Source organism: Anabrus simplex, chromosome 7 (assembly GCF_040414725.1).
Source record: "Anabrus simplex isolate iqAnaSimp1 chromosome 7, ASM4041472v1, whole genome shotgun sequence".
Lineage (NCBI taxonomy): Eukaryota > Metazoa > Arthropoda > Insecta > Orthoptera > Tettigoniidae > Anabrus > Anabrus simplex.
In genome coordinates, this window is record NC_090271.1 from 42,442,801 (window position 1) to 42,461,316 (window position 18,516).

At 39.5% G+C, this 18,516-nt stretch overlaps 1 protein-coding gene across 2 annotated transcripts in view; it reads left to right on the plus strand.

The window, feature by feature from the left end:
• The first annotated feature begins 3,990 nt into the window (after positions 1 to 3,990).
• Positions 3,991 to 18,516, plus strand: part of mdy (midway) — a 117,733-nt gene continuing 103,207 nt past the window's right edge. For both annotated transcript variants that reach the window (XM_067150644.2, XM_068228564.1), the window contains exon 1: positions 3,991 to 4,177. In XM_067150644.2, coding sequence (XP_067006745.2) covers positions 4,053 to 4,177 — 125 coding nt within the window. In that variant the 5' untranslated portion in view covers positions 3,991 to 4,052. The remainder of the gene's footprint in view (positions 4,178 to 18,516) is intronic.

Below are 18,516 nucleotides of genomic sequence, written 5' to 3' on the forward strand. Positions count from 1 at the left end.
TGTATGTTGAGTATTCAGCCCGAAGGCTCATTTCATCCTCAACAGCTCCGCCATCACCTGTCATTGACGGCCTAGGTGTCACTGAAGAGGCATATTAGAGAAATGAAGAGTGAGGTTGTTTCTCGTTGCTTTCCTCACCGGACCAGAAGCTGCTATTTCATGTCAGCATCCTAAGTTCAATGAAGTGCACGTACCAACCGACCACATTTACACACCATTCATAATAGGCGCTAGCTGCATAAGGAATGGTATTACTAACATCATTCATACCTCAATCACTTCTTTGCCTGTTAACCCTCCAGAGTCGGGTTTTCCCTCGGACTCAGCGAGGGATCCCACCTCTACCGCCTCAAGGGCAGTGTCCTGGAACTTCAGACTCTGGGTCGGGGGATACAACTGGGGAGAATGACCAGTACCTCGCCCACGCGGCCTCACAAACAGGGGCCTTGCGGGGGGAGGGGGGGATTGGAAGGAATAGACAAGGAAGAGGGAAGGAAGCGGCCGTGACCTTGAGTTAAGTTAGGTACCATCCTGGCATTTGCTTGAGAAGTGAGAAACCACAGAAAACCACTTCCAGGATGGCTGAGGTGGGAATCGAACCAACCTCTACTCAGATGACCTCCCAAGGCTGAGTGGATCCCGTTCCAGCCCTCGTACCACGTTTCAAATTTCGTGGCAAAGCCGGGAATCGAACCCGGGCCTTCGGGGGGGGTGGCAGCTAATCACACTAACCACTACACCACAGAGGCGGACCCACTTTCATATCGTCAACGCTAAGGATGAGACTGAGACAGATCAATGAAAGTAAGATATTTGTTCTATCCCATACCAGAAGACATAATGCACTGTAAACATTAGATCTCGCCATCAAGGGCATAATAAGCACTTGAAATCATTAGGGGAGAAAGTTGAAATCACAAGTAAACAATATTAATAGAAAGTAGGTCTCTGAGTAAGTCATATCAAAGTAAGGTAGAATTTTACTAACTGTGTGGCATGCCTCTGGGGAGCAGATAATACATCTGACCATGGTTATTCAAATTCTACTACGGAATGATTCTTGTTTCTATTTGTATTCTTCGGATATTTTGACAAAATTCCGTCTTATGCAATCCCCGGCAATTGCTTGTTTACAAACGGGCTTATTGGGCCTAGAACCATGTGCCAATTTTTAGGGGTGCAAAGTATGGCAATTTATTATTACTGTTCTATGAATTTTAATGTAAATGCATTTACTTCTAAATTGAAATTGATAATTAAATATTTAGGCAATGACAAATGAAAACCTACAACCTGTTTTCCAGTTATTGACCGGGTCAGGGATAGAATGAATGAAGCCCCATCTTGCGGTGAGGATAGGAATTGTACCGGCTGCCGAGGCCTGTCGCACTCCTCTGGGGCAAATGATTAATGACTGACAGATGAAATAAAATTATAATGGAGAGTGTTGCTGGAATTAAAGATGACAGGGAAAATCGGGGTACCCGGAGAATAACTTGTCCCGCCTCCGCTTTGTCCAGCACAAATCTCACATGGAGTGACCGGGATTTGAACCATGGAACCCAGCGGTGAAAGACCGACGCGCTGCCGCCTGAGCCACGGAGGCTAAATATTTAGGCAATGTGTATATTAAATATTCAAGTTATAATTAATGATTTTATGTAGTAAATGTAAACTTAAAAGCTTTCCAGTCTGCCATTCCTTGCTTAATAATGTGTTTTTTTTTTACAGGTATGTTATTTAATTAATACAACTTCCCCCATGAGGAGGCTGCCACGAGGACAAAGTATTTCGACTATACAGTATTTTGTCTTCTAAGTTACTGGTGAGTTTGCTAGTGTGCCATCACAAGGCTCAGGAATAAATTTCGAATGCGCCATGATATATTTTTATGTTCTTCAAATGTTATATAGATGATTGCGCAGTATGGTTATTGAACCTCGTATTGCGGCGATAGCGATGTCGTGAAGTCGCGTGCGGTTGAGACCGAGAATCCCATAGCTGTACAAGAAATTTAGGGATTGCGCCTCGAGCTCCGATCATGAGTCCGTGGATGGAGATGTTGTCTAGGTGATACTTGTCTTTATAGTAGTTTAGGTTGGCTGGTAAATCGACTTCTTCTCGGCGTCCACTTCTTCGGCCTGGCCCATGTCAATAAGCCTGTTACTCCCATCGGTAGCTAGGCCAGAAACCTCTTCGTGCACTCTGAAGCCGTGATCTCTCAGCGAGTTCGCGATCATGTGTCGTATTGAATGATGGCGGGAATTTCTCAATACCTCCCCGTGAGAACATTGAAATTGTGTGTTCGGCAGACCGAAGAGCTTTTAGGTTTATATTTAAACTGAGTCCACACTAACAAGTACGGCTTCCTTCTTAACAAAATGGTTTCACGTAGGCTATTACATTATTAACATATACAAATCAATATGTTTTAACAGTTCACTTCATATTCTAACGTTACAGATGCCAATTTTGTACTGGGGGGGGGGGGGGGTTACTGGGGTTAGAACCACCCCATTGAATTTTTACAAAAAAGAAAATGAACAGAAACTAACAATAAATAATAAACTAATTAAACATTCGGAGACATAATTGTAGAACTAACACATCACTCGTGTCAGTGTCCTTGTAATGACAAGTCATGCAAGCACCTTCATTGTGTTCTGCCATAATTTTGCAACTCCCCCCATCGTCCGATCCTGGCTACGCTACTCTAATCAGCTACACTTAATCCTTAAAAACGTCATATTTTATTACTATCCTGTAGACTTCCCTTATAATGTTAAGGAGGGACTAACACCCGAAACCTAGGCTTGTTCCCTGCTTTCATATCAATCGGATGTGGAAAATACTGTAAGGAAAGAAGAAAGGTAAGAGAGAAATATATAGATGGAAATGAGATACAGTAGGTAAAATCGAAAATGAACCTGAACTTTACACTATTGCTAAGTCATAAACAAAGAATTGAAGGTACCAGGAAAAACAGCAAAACTTTGTAATATTATAAGAGGAATGTGGGAAAAAAATAATTAAAAGAGGATGAACGCAGAGAAAATTCATGTAGTAAATGAAATGGCGTATGGCTTTAGTGCCGCGAGTGTCCGAAGACAAGTCGGCTTGCTAGGTGCAGGTCTTTCCACTTGACACCCGTAGGCGACCTGCGGGACCCCTGTGACCAAAGGCCAGCACGCTAACCTGAGTAAGAACATGTATGTGGAGTTATCCTAGACTCTATGACGGTGTTAAAGTCTAGGCAGTACCTCAAATGTTAAGTTTATAAAAATGTACTGTAGCAGTAAATTATAGTGTAATCATGTGTTGGAACAGTGTTTTTAAAATTTTTTAGCTGGAACAAGTTTGATATTTTTTATTACTAACAAGACTAATTGCATGTGATTGTGATATTTGCTATGGGCGGATATTCTCTATCCCTGTTGGTGGTCATCCGAGATTGCAGAGGGGAGTATCTGTTCGTTGTCATTGTCCGTTCATGTGTGGTAGGAATGTAAGAATGGTTGTAACAATGCTGTAACTTTTTAAAAATAGTGTATATTGTTAAAAATAAACTAACTGCATGTATTATTTCATTATAAATGAATACTTCCCAGTTGGTGGTCATCCGTGACTGGGAGAGAAGAGTATTCTATTCATTAATAATAATAATAATAATAATAATAATAATAATAATAATAATAATAATAATAATAATAATAATAAGGAAGGTGCATCCAATGGGCATAAGAGTACATTACAACTTATTCTAGACGGAACTGTGTTCGTGATGCTGTTCTGTTGGTACATTTCATGGCGTGATATTTTTCACACTTTTTCCCGCACAAACCTTCATTCATTCATTCAATCGGATTTGGATTCTCCGCGGCTTGCTCTGGAAGTTCCGGTAGATATCGCTGTAAGCGAGCTTCTCCCCTTTCCCTGCAAGCAGATTGTCTACATCGCTCCGGTGACGTACCGTCAGTCTCACGCACGTATTCAGCAGTTCTGCTGAGGTCGAAAGTGAGAGTGGTTGAGCTAGTGTGTGCCAGTGTGTAAATATGACTAATGAAGACAGACTGGGAAATGGAGTACATGTACGTTATCGGCGTACCAAAAGTGTTACTCGAGCTGAAGAAATCCAGAAAGAAGAGGCGAAAATCCGCCGATCACAACCGGATAAGCCGTCAGTATTGTTTTGTTATTTAATGGATGGTGTTTTGTTGTTTAATGGGGAGGGGCAATTGGAGCAACTCAGCTGATGACATACGCGTGTTTGGTAGCGCAGTTTTCAAACCTGCCCACAGTTTGGTTTAATGAGTACCATCTAGACGTTTGTTGCTTTAGCTCTAAATTACATACACAGCTTCCCATTAATATTTGTTGACTTTGGTCATTTGCACGTACTAATGACATTTTGATAGTTAACACAATATTTGTTCGTTAAAATGATTTGCTGCAGGTCTCGTGCATGCTCATGATGAGTGGTCTGAATGATGAGGCACTGTGTGAGGGGCAAAGTTGAAGGCTAATATAGAAAAATAAATGCGGCAATCGGTGCTGCACAAATGAAGTACGGGTATTTTCTTTGAAGACGACGAAGTCACACGAATCTATAAGTGGAAAATTGTGTAAATTTCTTACTTCACGACTTGCATAGAACTGCTGCCAATAATGTCCATTAAAACATGTTAAATTGAAGCTGTAATATTGTGACACATGTGTAGACTGTCATGAAATGATGGTCATTAATTGGAGTTAGTTCTTCGCAACAGAAAATATAACTTGCTCATTTAGACTGTTGTGAAACTGGCAAATAGTATACTTTCTGTATAGGCTATCACTTTTTTTTTGGCCAGTATTTTAACGTTGCACTAATTCGGAAAGGTTTTCGGCATCAGTAGGGAAGAACATTTGCCTGGTGTGAAATTGGGCAAATCTCGGATATCTATCTTCAGGGCTGCCGACGATGGGAGTCGAACCCACTATCTCCGATGTAGCCATACGGCTCTTGCCGCGTACCATACTTGATTGGTACCGTACTTTACAATGTTGGGGTAAATTAACGGAACTATTCTTCAGTACCGTACATTACAAAGCTATTATTCTATAGCTTTAAAATAACTTCAGGCTGATTCATTAAGGATTGTTGCTAGCTGGACCTTGCGCTGGTTGGAATCGCGGCGTTGATACCGGCTACATTGTAAGCGATTTTCGAAACTCCTCGTCGGGAAATTCTGGGGAACGATAGTACTTTATTTCAAGTCCTAGAGCACCATTATCAGCACTAGGCCCATGTTACAAATTGCATACCGGTAACGTACAGGCAATCACTGATTACGCAATTGGGACTAATGACCATAATGCCTCAAGCCACTAATTTGAATAATCATTCACTAGAACCGAAATTCTCAGAAGTTGTTAGCCGTTGAGTCGCAGATTACTTACCGTCAGAATACAAAGAAATACCGTACTACATAATTGCCACCTCTTGATGGAGAGTCTTCCTTTCCTCTCCCACTATCCGTTTTACGTCGCACTGACAAGGGATATGAAAGGGCTAGGAATAGGAAAGAAGCGACTGTGGCCTTAATTAAGGTACAGCCGCGTCATTTGTCTATATTGTGAACATGGGGAGACCATCTTCAGGGCTGCCGACAGTGGGGTTCGAATCTTCCGAATGCGAACCGCGTGTCCAACTCGCTCGGTCACAGACTTAAAATTATTGGCATATGTTCATTGGCAGACTAGAGAAATTTGTCTTGTGTCTCATTTATAGCCATGCTGCATGCTATATCTTGAAGGATGTCTTTTGGCACTGGCCAGAACAAAATATAGCTTCCACAGCCATTTCATTTATTGCTGTGGCAGTATAGAAGCTTTAACTAGTGTGTCTGGATTTTAAGGAATGTGGTACTTTAGCTTGATGAGACTACAACAGGTGGACATCTAGGATTGTTCACTGGAGACCATGGGAACACAAGAGGCATTGGAAGATCCCAGAAGAGATGGCTCGATGACATAAAGCTGTTGGCTGGAACATGCTGGTTCCAAGTGGCTCAAGACCGAAGACGATGGAAGCATATGGAAGAGACCTATATCCAGCAGTGGATTGAAATAGGGTAGAAAAGAAGTGCTATAACAGCACTTTGTGGCCCAGCCAGGAAAGAAGTGGCAAACTACCATGCCTGTACTATTCTACTTCTCTATAGGTTAACAACTGGCACCTTAAAGGCAGGGGTGGCCTACCTTATGTGCTGAAGTGCTGCAGCACATTGTCTATTTGAAAAATAAATTACTTTAAAAATATTATCTCCGGTCAAATGCAGTGCATTGAAAAAGACGTCAGCCAAAGAATAGGAAATCATTAAACTCCCCTCACAACCATGTAACTAGTTGTGCGCTCCACGTCGGGTGTTGTGCAGCTCGCAGCTCAGTGAGAATTTCTAAGCTTTTTGTCAGAAAGCAGGAACCGTGCCTTTGCATATGCGTGCTCAACTTTTCGATGTGCTGTGGAAACAGCCAAGACATCACTTCACAGCGAGTCTTCGTTCAATCTCAGAGAGGCAGCACTAGTCACACTTTCTTGCATCCGGGAGATAGTAGGTTCGAATCCCACTATCGGCAGCCCTGAAGATGGTTTTCCGTGGTTTCCCATTTTCACACCAGGCAAATGCTGGGGCTGTACCTTAATTAAGGCCACGGCCGCTTCCTTCCAATTCCTAGGCCTTTCCTATCCCATCGTCGCCATAAGACCTATCTGTGTCGGTGCGACGTAAAGCCCCTAGCAAAAAAAAAAAAAAAAAAAAAAAAAAAAAAAAAAAAAAAAAAAAAAAAAAAAAAGTCACACTTTCATTTTGACCGAAATGAGAACGTGGCAGGTGGCACCCTCTTCACTCAGCGGTAGTATTTGAGGGGATCGTTCTAAGCAAATACTGTAGAGGAAGCCATCAGCTGTTCCTGCCAGGTATTTTAATATTCCCAACTTGCCTATTCCATAGCAACATTTGTAAATCAATGAACTATAAAAATTGTACTTTTCATGTTGTCAAAATATGGACATGACATTGTGATTTTCTTTAATTACAAAATGTCTAGTTTATAAATTTCACTATAACAACATAGCATGTAATTTTGCATTACGACATTGTTGGTTTTATTTCAATGATTTTGGTAACATTGAGAAGTTCTGTTTTTGCCCATTCACACTTACGTGTTTTGAGATCGTGAATGTTTTGTCGTTGCAGGTGTTAATTATGTGTTTAATTTGTTTTGTATGAGGAATGTATATATGTGTTGGGGTTGCTTGCGTGTTTATTCAGTATGGAAAACTCGCTGGAGAGCCTCATGAAAACCACATGTTTCTGAAGGAAGGATGGGTTACAGCACAAAACTGATTTTCTGCACCAGCCGCCACTGCTCAAAGGGCTGCCTAGAAGTGTGGGATGGGAAGTGCAGTGTTAATTTGTTTCAAGTTGCTGCTACTTCATATATTTTCTTTTTTGACCTTTCTGCACAACATTAATGGTGACAATTTATCTATTTAAACTGATGCTGGGCAAAACTGTTGCTTTTACACAACAATTGTGCACAGACAACTGTCTTGTGAAACTGTTACAAAATAACTGTCAACCATAGATGTAATTCAGCAGGCATGGAAATGGTTTTTCTGTGGTTTGCCAATTTTACACCAGGCAAATGCTGGGTTGTACTTTAATTAAGGCCACGGTTATTTCCTTCCCAATCGTAGCACTTTCCTATCATCGTGTAGCCAAAAGCCTTCGATGTGTTAGTGCGACATTAATCCACTATTTAAAAAAAGTTATTTGCTGAGACTTTTTATTCACTGTTCCTATAAATGGCCTTCTTGGTGCACTTCTTCCTATATTGTGGGCTGAACTACAATCACTAGTACGCTAGTAGCAACGTTTGGTGTATCATTTACACGGTTGCTATGAGAATTATTAACATCCCATGGTCTCCACATGAAAATAACTCATGATTCCACTCTAGTAACATGACCACCCAAGTTCTTGACTATACTAGCACACCATTATTATACTAGACGTAAAGCAGCTTCAAATGTTCGGGCCGATGACCTTCGATGTTAGGCCCCTTGAAACAAGCAACAAGCTTCAAACGTTCACCCTCCAGGGTCACAGTAGAATTGGGGTCTAACAACAGTAAGAAATTGAGACGAAGCTCCCTTCTCAAAAAGTGACCGGCAATCAGCTTCAAAGTTCTGCATTAGACTAGATTTAGGGCACATTAAGCAAGCTCAAAATAAATAACAGCCTACCTGGAAGGAGTGAATGAAATGAGCATTCAGCAGTAATAAGAACAGTGTCAAGAGGCCATTCATTTTACAAAAAACCTTTTAGCTGGAAGACAAATATATATTTTTAGTGTAACAGAATTGAAACTCTTAACAACTGTTCTAATGAATATAGTTTTCAAGCAGGCTAACTATGTATTCATCCTGTCTCATTCCATCAACCCATTAACCCTCACATTGTTTTAACATCATTTTTGATTTATTTTATATTCAAATAGTCTTTAAGAGGAACAATGTACCTGAACATAATGTATTCAGAAACTTAGCGATTTACCTAAGCTTAACAACAGCTGAAGATGTTCTCAAGTGAGAACGAAACATGTACTGTTTATAATTAATAATTTGCTAAAAAGCAAATAAAAAGTTATCAAAAAGGTGGAAGATTTTTTCCATTATTGTAACTCTCTATGTGGTATGTCTCGAACTGTCAATGGAGAGATGGCGTGCAGTGACATTAGTAGACAAATAAGCTTGAGCAAAGCTTTACAAGTAAGAAAGATCATAATATGAAGTTAAAGTTGGAATTAAAGAGGACATTTGGGCAAATACTAGTTTACAGGACTAGGAATAAGGGAATGGAATGCATTATCAAGGGAAATGCAAATAAATTTCCATATTCTTTGAAAACTTTTAAGAAAAAGTTAAGTAAACAATTGATAGGGAATCTGCCACCTGGGCGATGGCCCTAAATGCAAATTGATGATGGAGACTATGAAATCAACCTTATTTGGTAGCAATTCTTATGTCCCTATTAATAATAGAGCATCTGTAGTGGTACAGTGGGAGCCTGCATGTGGAGTGCAGTTCGTGAAGTTTTACTTTTTCAAAGAAGGGGATTTCAAAATCCTATTACACATACACCATGTTTAGAGTTGGACATAAGTCTTGTTAACCAATGCTTCTTTTGAACTGGATGTTTTTATTGACCTTTTAAAGGAAAAAGGAACAGATAGAACATAATCATGAAAGATATCTAGGGAGAAAATTGAAATGGCTTTTCCAATTCTGTTTGGAAAATGCTCCACTGATGTGTGCCAAGGGACAAATGTAACAACGCTAGAAACTCTACTTTTGTATTTGATGAATGTATACAGTATTATGAGGTCTGTAATTAAGAGATATAGGATTGAACTTGCAAAGGATATACCAACCAGTGACAACAGGATTTTCACGACCGCATTGTAATCAAAACAGACTTTCAACGTTTTAGGTCGTTTTATGTACATGTAGTACGTGTTGAAGAGATGTTAAGTACAGAACAAAAATAGCCAGCCGGACACCAGTGGAATCCGAACCCACAACCTCCCACTGGTGTCCGGCTGGCCATTTTTGTTCTGTACTTAACATCTCTTCAACACGTACTACATGTACGTAACACGACCTAAAACGTTGAAAGTCTGTTTCGATAACAGAATATTGTTAAATAGATCTCACTAAGGATGTATCCTAAGTTCTGCGCACTCTAATGTTAGCTTCAAATCAGACATAGGTAGGTTTTAGTGTTGACAGAAAGTCTTTTGTTCTCTCTCTTTGGTATAGGTACTTAGTTCTGTTGTTAGCTACACCCTTGTTTGCTGTGTGGACTTGTTTAAGGCTTTCATAAAGTTTCTGCTTGAAAATTGTGAGTTTTTCTCTCATTTGTGCTTCCTCCATACCAACCAGAAAATTCACTGTATCTTGTATCGTGTCTCTGAAGAACGCCTTCTCACTTTCATAACACACACAGCCTTAGACCATAACAGAATGAGATAAAATTGCTAGGGCTGTCACTTGTGAGTGAACAGCCTATACATTTCACAAAATGACATTTTATTGTGTTATACTTCAGAAGAATTCATATTGTATTTTCTGTTGGTTGATAGTACTGTGAAGTGGAGACTTGTTTGTTTCATCTTATATTGGAAAAGATAGGTTTTAACTGAGCAAGCTGGTTTCACAGTTGGGGTTGTGTACCTCACAACTTTCCATTTGGGAGACTGTAAAGTATAAACTCTGTTGGAAGCCTTTATTCTCACACCAGACAAATGCTGCTGCTGAACCTGTACTTTGGCCATGGCCGCAATCTTTCCAGTCCTAGCCTTTCACCATCCTATGATCACCAAAATCTTGTATTCATCATCATCATCATCATAAATTTTCCACTCCAGCAAGCTGGGTGTGGATGTCTAAGAGCTTCTTCCAGTTCGTCCTGTCCATCCACAGCTGAGGTACCCTTTGCTGCCAATTTACATCACGTTTGGCAAGGTCTTGGAAAATTTGCTTTTCCCAACTATTACGAGGTGTCCCTCTGGGCCTCTCACCAACAACATACCTTTCATAGTATGCTCTTGGGATCCTAATTGGAGCCATCCTTCTGCCCATACTATCATAATCTGCTTAATTCTAAGGTTTCCAACAGGCTCCTGTCCAATCCAAGTTGTTGCCGGATACTTTCATTCCTTATTTTGTCTCTCCTTGTCTTTTGGAGACATGACCGTTACCAAACCTGACAAACTAAGAGAGAGCCAACGCCTATGGGCAGAGGAGTTCAACCTTAGGGGGTGTGTTGAAGCTTTTGTGTAGGAAATGAGACATGAATTTAACAGGAAGCTGCTGCCTTGCAGATGTGTTAGGGTACTGCTAAAGGCTAAGGGAGATAAACCTGACAGAAAATCTTCTGTAACATTAGTCGTAGCAAGTCAGTTGGAGAGTAATTGAAATTGCTTTCAAAATCTTGTATTATGTTAATAAAATGTTAAAGTGCTTGCAAAAAAAAAGTTTTTAAAACTTCTTTAGACAAACTTGTTTTCAGAGGCTCATTTTCATGGTTGTACTTGTTGAGATCATGCAGAAATCTTAATTGTCAGTAGGACTCTCTGACCTAGTCACATCTTTGGGTATGAAAGTTATTGAGGTATGAGTGATGCTAGTAAAGCTGTTGATTCCTGTGATGAATAGGGTGAAAGTTTATTCATAGGATCAGCTTGTGTGTACATTTCAGTGTGATTGGCAGATGGATATGATGTAGCATGTTCCAGCTTGTTGAGGAAAGCAATGGGAAGCTTCCTCACATTCAGCATCGGAAAAAATGCCTACTGTATAACACCGACAGTGAAACATTAACCCTTTCAGACCTGAAAGAAAACTGGAGGTGTGAATTTTTGTTTGTATGTCAAAAACTTAACTAAAATGCTCCTCAATACACATATTGATAATTTATTTTACAAAATAAAAACTAACATCTGAAAAAAAGTACCCACACAATTGTGCGTATCAAAATTCAAAACCTCGTATCACATACGATGATGTATCTTCAAAATTTACGTTCACTAACTGATGTACACACTTCATTGAATATATTCCAGTATTCAGTAAAGCTTCTAGATTAATATAAACGCAATAAATAAATACTTACTTTTGGCACTACTGCTTCCCGCCATCTCGCCGATCAACTGTGCTTTTTAAACTCTTCTTCCTTCGCCCTGACGGTCACGTGCATACTAAAAACAATTGAAATACAAGCCACGTGTCCTCCACAATCACTGCAGTCCAGTCTAGCGCCAAAAAAAAACATCACATACGGTCAGGGATAAATAAAATACGAACCCGCACAATTGTGCGTATATGGTCTGAAAGGGTTAAGGGGCTCTGTAATGGTTTGGGGTTGTTTCACATTCAGTGGTGTTGGTAGACTGCACCGAATTCAAGGAACACTGGACAAAAGAGGCTGCCATTCCATTCTATCTCGTTATGCTTTTCTGTCTGGACAGCAACGTGGGTTTGTCCTCAAACAAGACAATGACCCCAGACACATGTCTCACTATTGCATGAATTATCTGCAAAACAAACAAAACTCTGGGGAATTGTTTTTAATGGAATGCACCCCCCGCCGCCAAATCCCCAGACTTAAATCCAATTGAGATGCTGTGGGAGGAGTTGGATCAGCAAGTCTGAAACGCGTATCCTTCATCAGAAAAGCTGTGGGACATTTTGCAGAATGTTTGGCAAAGTATACCTGCATCAGTGTTAGAGAAACTTGTTCTGAGAATAGTTAAGTGTACTTGCAGCAAAGCAGGGTTTCTTTAAGAGAGTTTATGTTCTGGTGATTTGTGGGAGTAAATGTGTACATATTGTCCATTTCTTGCTGAGATGTAGTGTAGAAACATAGTTTTATTGTGAAATATTAGTTTTAGAATATATATTTGTAATTCCTTGCATAGGTATGTTATTTTCTTTTATTCTCAGTCCATTCCTTAACAGTTCAGTGCTGGTCTGGAAACTTTTGGCTGGCAGTGTACATGCTTACATACATATTTCTTCCAGTGGCTGTTTGTAATGACAACTGTTCAGAGTTCTTAATGAACAGCCAGTTGGTCTGTACAGTTCTTGCTTGGCGTCGTAGTAAAGGATATTCTGCTGCTTGAAGCATTGATGTATCCATGTTGTCTTAAAAGTATTTGGTAGTCAGGCAGAAAAATTTGTCAGTAAAGGACTATCTCATTGTATTTTTTAACCCATACTACTATTTTACCACGAACCTACTATGCTGGCATAGTAGGAGGAGAGGTGATACTCCCACGTGGCGCATCCCAGGTGGCGGATAGGGGGGTCCTAACTGGCTTGCCGGCGGACTTGAGGGAAATAAAATGCCTCTTGCAGACCAAACACACAACCCCCTGTGGGTGGGGGATGCAGACGAAGAATACACCCACGTTATCCCCTGCCTGTTGTAAGAGGCGACTAAAAGGGGCGACCAAGGGATGATCCATTTAGAACCATGAGACTACTTGTAATTAGTACAATCACGCAGGGAACACCATGGGTCGCATTAACTTGCGCGTAGTACCACTATGTTAGGTACGCAATAGGTTTGTAATAAATGGCGACAGTGTGTGAATCAGGAGGAGGGTCCTACAGTACATGTGATTCGTACCCCTATATGAGCAACACAATGGGATGAGCAGCACCATGGTTCTGCCCTACCTAAGCTCTGTTCCCACTATGTGAGTATTTCCACGGGATAGTACGAGTCCCTGTGGTTAGTCCACTTATGTGAGGAGCGCCTTAGGTTTGCGTTGCCTTTATAGGTTGGCATTGCCTGTATGTGGCACCGCAGTGTGCAAGACACTGTAGGTCTGTTACATGTGCGCATTACACTACCTGTGAATAGTACCATAATGTGTGGAATACCGCGAGTTTCTACTACTTATGTTTAGTACCGCAACATTGCACATATCATAGTTCTACTTTCCTAGTGATAAATACCATTATGAGTGGCTGATGACCTGGATTTTGGACCCGTTTCGACTATACAAATAATCGATTCCACATCATGCTATAGAAGCAGTCCTTTGGTCAGTAATACTATTGTTTTGTGCCAGCTTCTGTGCATGTGAGGCACTGTGGGTCGGATCCACTGATCGTTTTTAATTCATATCCGTCCATCCATTCATTCTTCGTTCTCATGCTTTGAATTCTGGTCAGTGGAGGATTTTGGAATTTTAAGTTGTCATTTCATTTTGTCTCATTTCGTACCATTAGGGGCCGATGACCTTGATGTTAGGCCCCTTTAAACAACAAACATCAATCAATCACTATTATTTTAGTTATATGTTGGTTTTAATATGAATGTATCGCGATCCTGATGTCAATTGATTTTGTGGCTGAGAGATAGGCTGACAATACCCACAACAAGGGCGAAACATGTCGAAATTTAAGTGTCATACTTAAGTTATAAACGTCACACGAATGTATTGTATTGAATAGGCTGACCACTTCAATAAACTTACTTGTATCATATTTATTTACAATTTTCAATACGGATCAACCATGAAGTTTATTACATGCACTTATATTTGAAACTAGTTTGTCTTACTAGAAACCTCATCAGTCAAAATCATTAAAGTTAAGACAAGATATGAGTTATAAAAGGTCAAAGAAACCCCTGTGGGTGGCAGATGCAGACGAAGAATACACCCACGGTATCCCCTGCCTGTCATATGAGGAAACTAAAAGGGGCGACCAAGGGTGGGTGGGGGGTGGGGGGTGATTGTGTTAGAACCATGAAACTACTTGTGATTAGTACCATGACGTGAGGAACACCATGGGTTACCTTTACTTGTGAATAGTACCACTATGGTAGGTGCACAATAGGTTTGTGATTAGTAGCAGCAGAGAGCGGTTCACTGTGGATTTCCAGTACCCATGATTACTACCATTGTGAGAAACACCATGGGTCTGGGCATTGTCTGTGATTAGTACCACTATATGAGCAACACTGTGGGTCTGCATTGCCTGTCATTAGTACCCACTATATGTGGAACACCACGGGAATACCAGCGCCTGTAATTAGTACACCTAGGTGAGGAACACCATATGTCTGCGTTACGTATGCAAAGTATAATACTTGTGAGTAGTACCATAATGTGTGGAACACCATGAGTCTGCGCTACCTTTGATTAGTACTGCAACATGACAAATACCATGGTTCTACTTTACTAGTGATAAGTACCGTAACGAGCAGCCATTGACCTGGATTTTGGACCCCTTTAGACAACAAGCATCCTCGATTCAGGATGTGCTTTAGAAGCTGTCCCTTACTCAGAATTACTATTATTTATGATAGTTACTGGGTTGGATCCTCTGATTGTTTTGAATTCATACCCATCCATTCATCATCACATTTTTTATTCTTTTCAGTGGATGATTTTGAACTTTTAAATGTCATTACATTTAGTCTCATTTCATACGATTAAGGGCCAATGACGTAGATGTTAGGCCCCTGTAAACGAGAAGCAGTAGCATCATCATCATCAAAAAAAATAAATTTTAAAATTTATGACACAAGCGTGTGGTGTTGATATTTGGTGCAAAACAAGTAAGGAGTTAAATGATAAACACTCATCACAATCATGTCTTGTGCATGTTCTCAGTTTTCTTCCAATTTGAAGAATGCATTTTGCAATAAATAGTATTGAATAGGTGGAAACAGTTTTGCTCTTCTTTTACATTAAATTGCTCTTCAATACGGAATAGTATGAAATTTATTACAGATGATTTAAGTACCAATGTTGTTGGTCCGTTATTGGACATTATAAATTTCCCAGCTAACTCATTCCTGGTTGCCAGTGTTTTGCCCCAGTGTGCTAAGTTGGGCTCATCAGTTGGTAAATAGCACACCTACCAAGATGCATGGCTAGTGCATACTGTGGAGGCCACTGTGTAGGCAACTTGGAGCCATCGGTAGTGCCAATGCACTATGACAGACTTTGTCTAATTTCCAAAAATTGATGCCTGCCTGGCCATCAGATGGGGGAATCAACATCTATATCAGATGATTTAAGCCCATGGATAATGTGCACATCTGCTGCGAGGATGGAATAGGGCCCCATCCTCAGACACGTAGGTTGCCTATAGGGCATCAGGTCGATAGACCTGCGCCAGGCCTCTCATAATAATAATAATAATAATAATAATAATAATAATAATAATAATAATAATAATAATAATACCACCACCATAATCCTTCAAGATGTTCAGCTTATTTGCTCTTGGCATTCTGTCCCATCGTCACGATAAGACCTACCTATGTGAGTGCAATGTAAAACCAATTGCAAAAAAATAAAAAGAATTTAAACTTAGAAAAGGTACCGGTATGTCTTTTGATCTAATGTATACTAAAAGAATGAACAAATTTAATGAGCATATCAGTTATCTTACCTAATTCTTTCTGAAGTCTTTAATGTATAAAAACTTGAAACATTTAGAAACATTACTTATGTAAATATGAATTGTAATGAAATGATGGTTATAGGAAATAGGCAGTATTTCTAAGAAACAAGAAATAAAATATTATACAGTCGACTCTTTCGTATCTTGACCATTTATCTGGCTATCTGACTATCCACCTACTACACTTATCTTAACATGACTAATTCCTGCTCATTGTTTTCCTTTCAAAACAAAATAATAAATAGTGAGCTATTGACAGGTGACCAGTGTACTTCAGTGTGATGGACTGTGTGTTTTGAACTGTTGTTAACAAGGTAACAATGGCCACTTCAGAAAAACAAAAATGTTATACCAAAACCTTTAAGGTCCTTCGAAGGATACCTACCTTCCGTACCTATCAGCAAGTTGGCATGAGATCTTTCTTTTGGGTCGTTGATAGGTTCTTGGTCACTTGCTTAGTTAAAAAGCGGGTTTCAGTAATTTAAACTGTCTACAATGAGAATATTAGAGTCAAAGGAAATGGATGTTTAGACTTTATTGCATATGATCAATAAACTTGTGACATTACACCACCTCAAATCAACAAAGTGAGTCTTGTCGGTTTAAAAGAAATAATAATATAACAACAAACTATGAGAGAGGCTGGCTTTGGAGACCTTAATCCAATTTCCTAAAGGGCATCCTTTCTAGAAACCATAGTCTTAATTTAAGAATGAAATGGTCTAGAGATCCCTAAGATCGGTTTCCGTGTGAGATTGCATGTACCATCATAATGATTCGTGATGATCCAACCCCCGTAACACAAGCTCTGGACTCTTAAGGCAGTCCAATTAGTATGTGCCACATAGTGGTTGTACGGCATGGACCCTTAATTGAATTGATGTGATCTGTGACTATGTCATGGACCGACATCTAACTTTGTGATTTACGTTAGTCATTGTGGGTGATGACCACAAGAAAAATTATGCTATACTGGCAGATGGCCCTAATCTTAAGCCACTGAGGTTGATGACCCCATGACCATCCAAACTTCTAAGCTGAAGGCTGAACACAGTTAAGTTACAGTAGTTGGACAAAGTTTTCCACATTAATAAAAATCCAGCACATCTGATGCTCAACAATTCAAAATAACAACAAACACTCACAACACTTGCGGCAGTAAAGTCCCTTGCCATCGGACATGTCCCCTTAATCGTTGCGTTAATAAGTTAAAATTTCCCAGCAAATAAAACTAAGGTTTCTAGAAACATTTTCAAGTTAGTCACTTGATTTTTAGCTAATTCTCAAAATACAGTTCCACTGAATTTAATAAATTAATAAATGAAGTAATCTCATAATCCTAATTAACAAGAAGTTTTATCTATTCTGGACAAAGTGGTTTCTTTAAACTGCCTAACTGTTACATTTTTGTTATCACTTGGACCTGTTTGCCAGAAACATTTCTTTGACGAAAAATATTGATATGATATTGTTTGTGCTGTTTTTTTTTTCAGCTGGAAACGAAATACTTTACAAGTGAATACTTTCATTTTGACTGTATTGAAATTAAAATATTAAATATTAAACAATTAATTTATTGAAACCACCTATTCAGTACTAGTATAACGAAATACTTTGTCATAACTACCAGTACCATTTACTTATTTCGTGATGTCACTCAACAAATTTACATTATAACATTAATAATTATTAAGAAACTAGCTTGGATAATCCTAAATCCTATATTAATATGCATAAATATACACCAACACAAAATAAAATAACCCATGTCAAATTGCTTATAATGCCTATGGTTATCCCTCGGACTAATTCCGGCACCTCCTTCAATATCAATTTCAGGTCGATGAGACTAGAGTGTTGTAAAGCACCTCACCCAACTCTAGGGTGGATGGACTACTGCACTCCATGTGCTCCACAAGCATGACTTCATATCACATGAACCCGCGTTTGTACCTTGGAAACCACCACCACCACCACCACCACCAACAACAAGAACACAATCATCCATCACGAACTCTATGGATTGACAGCTATCGCGCCATTCAAATAAAATAATTGCAAAACTTTGGCCAATCCTCAACCACACGAATCATCATCATCATCATTACAAATTCTCAAATTTTGACATCCCTGAAAATGGTTATTTCCAACATAACATACCATCGTGTTATTTCCGTCGCTTTGATAATGAATCTCAAGTCTCTACTAAACTACTATCTTTTCAAGTAATGAAATCTAGTTCCAAACATTTACTACAAATGCAGAATTTCGGTTACAGTTTCTTTCTAACAATAAACTGGTTCGACTGCCCAACAGCTGGCTTAATAACGGGAATGTGACCCCTCCTTGCTAGCTCTTAAAAAAACACATGTTATCTTGACCTGTATCAAATGAAAACCTCACCTCTCTTACAATTCACATGGAATATAATTCTTGACCCACATAGACCATGCAAAGAGATTTAATTTAAAAAATCACTT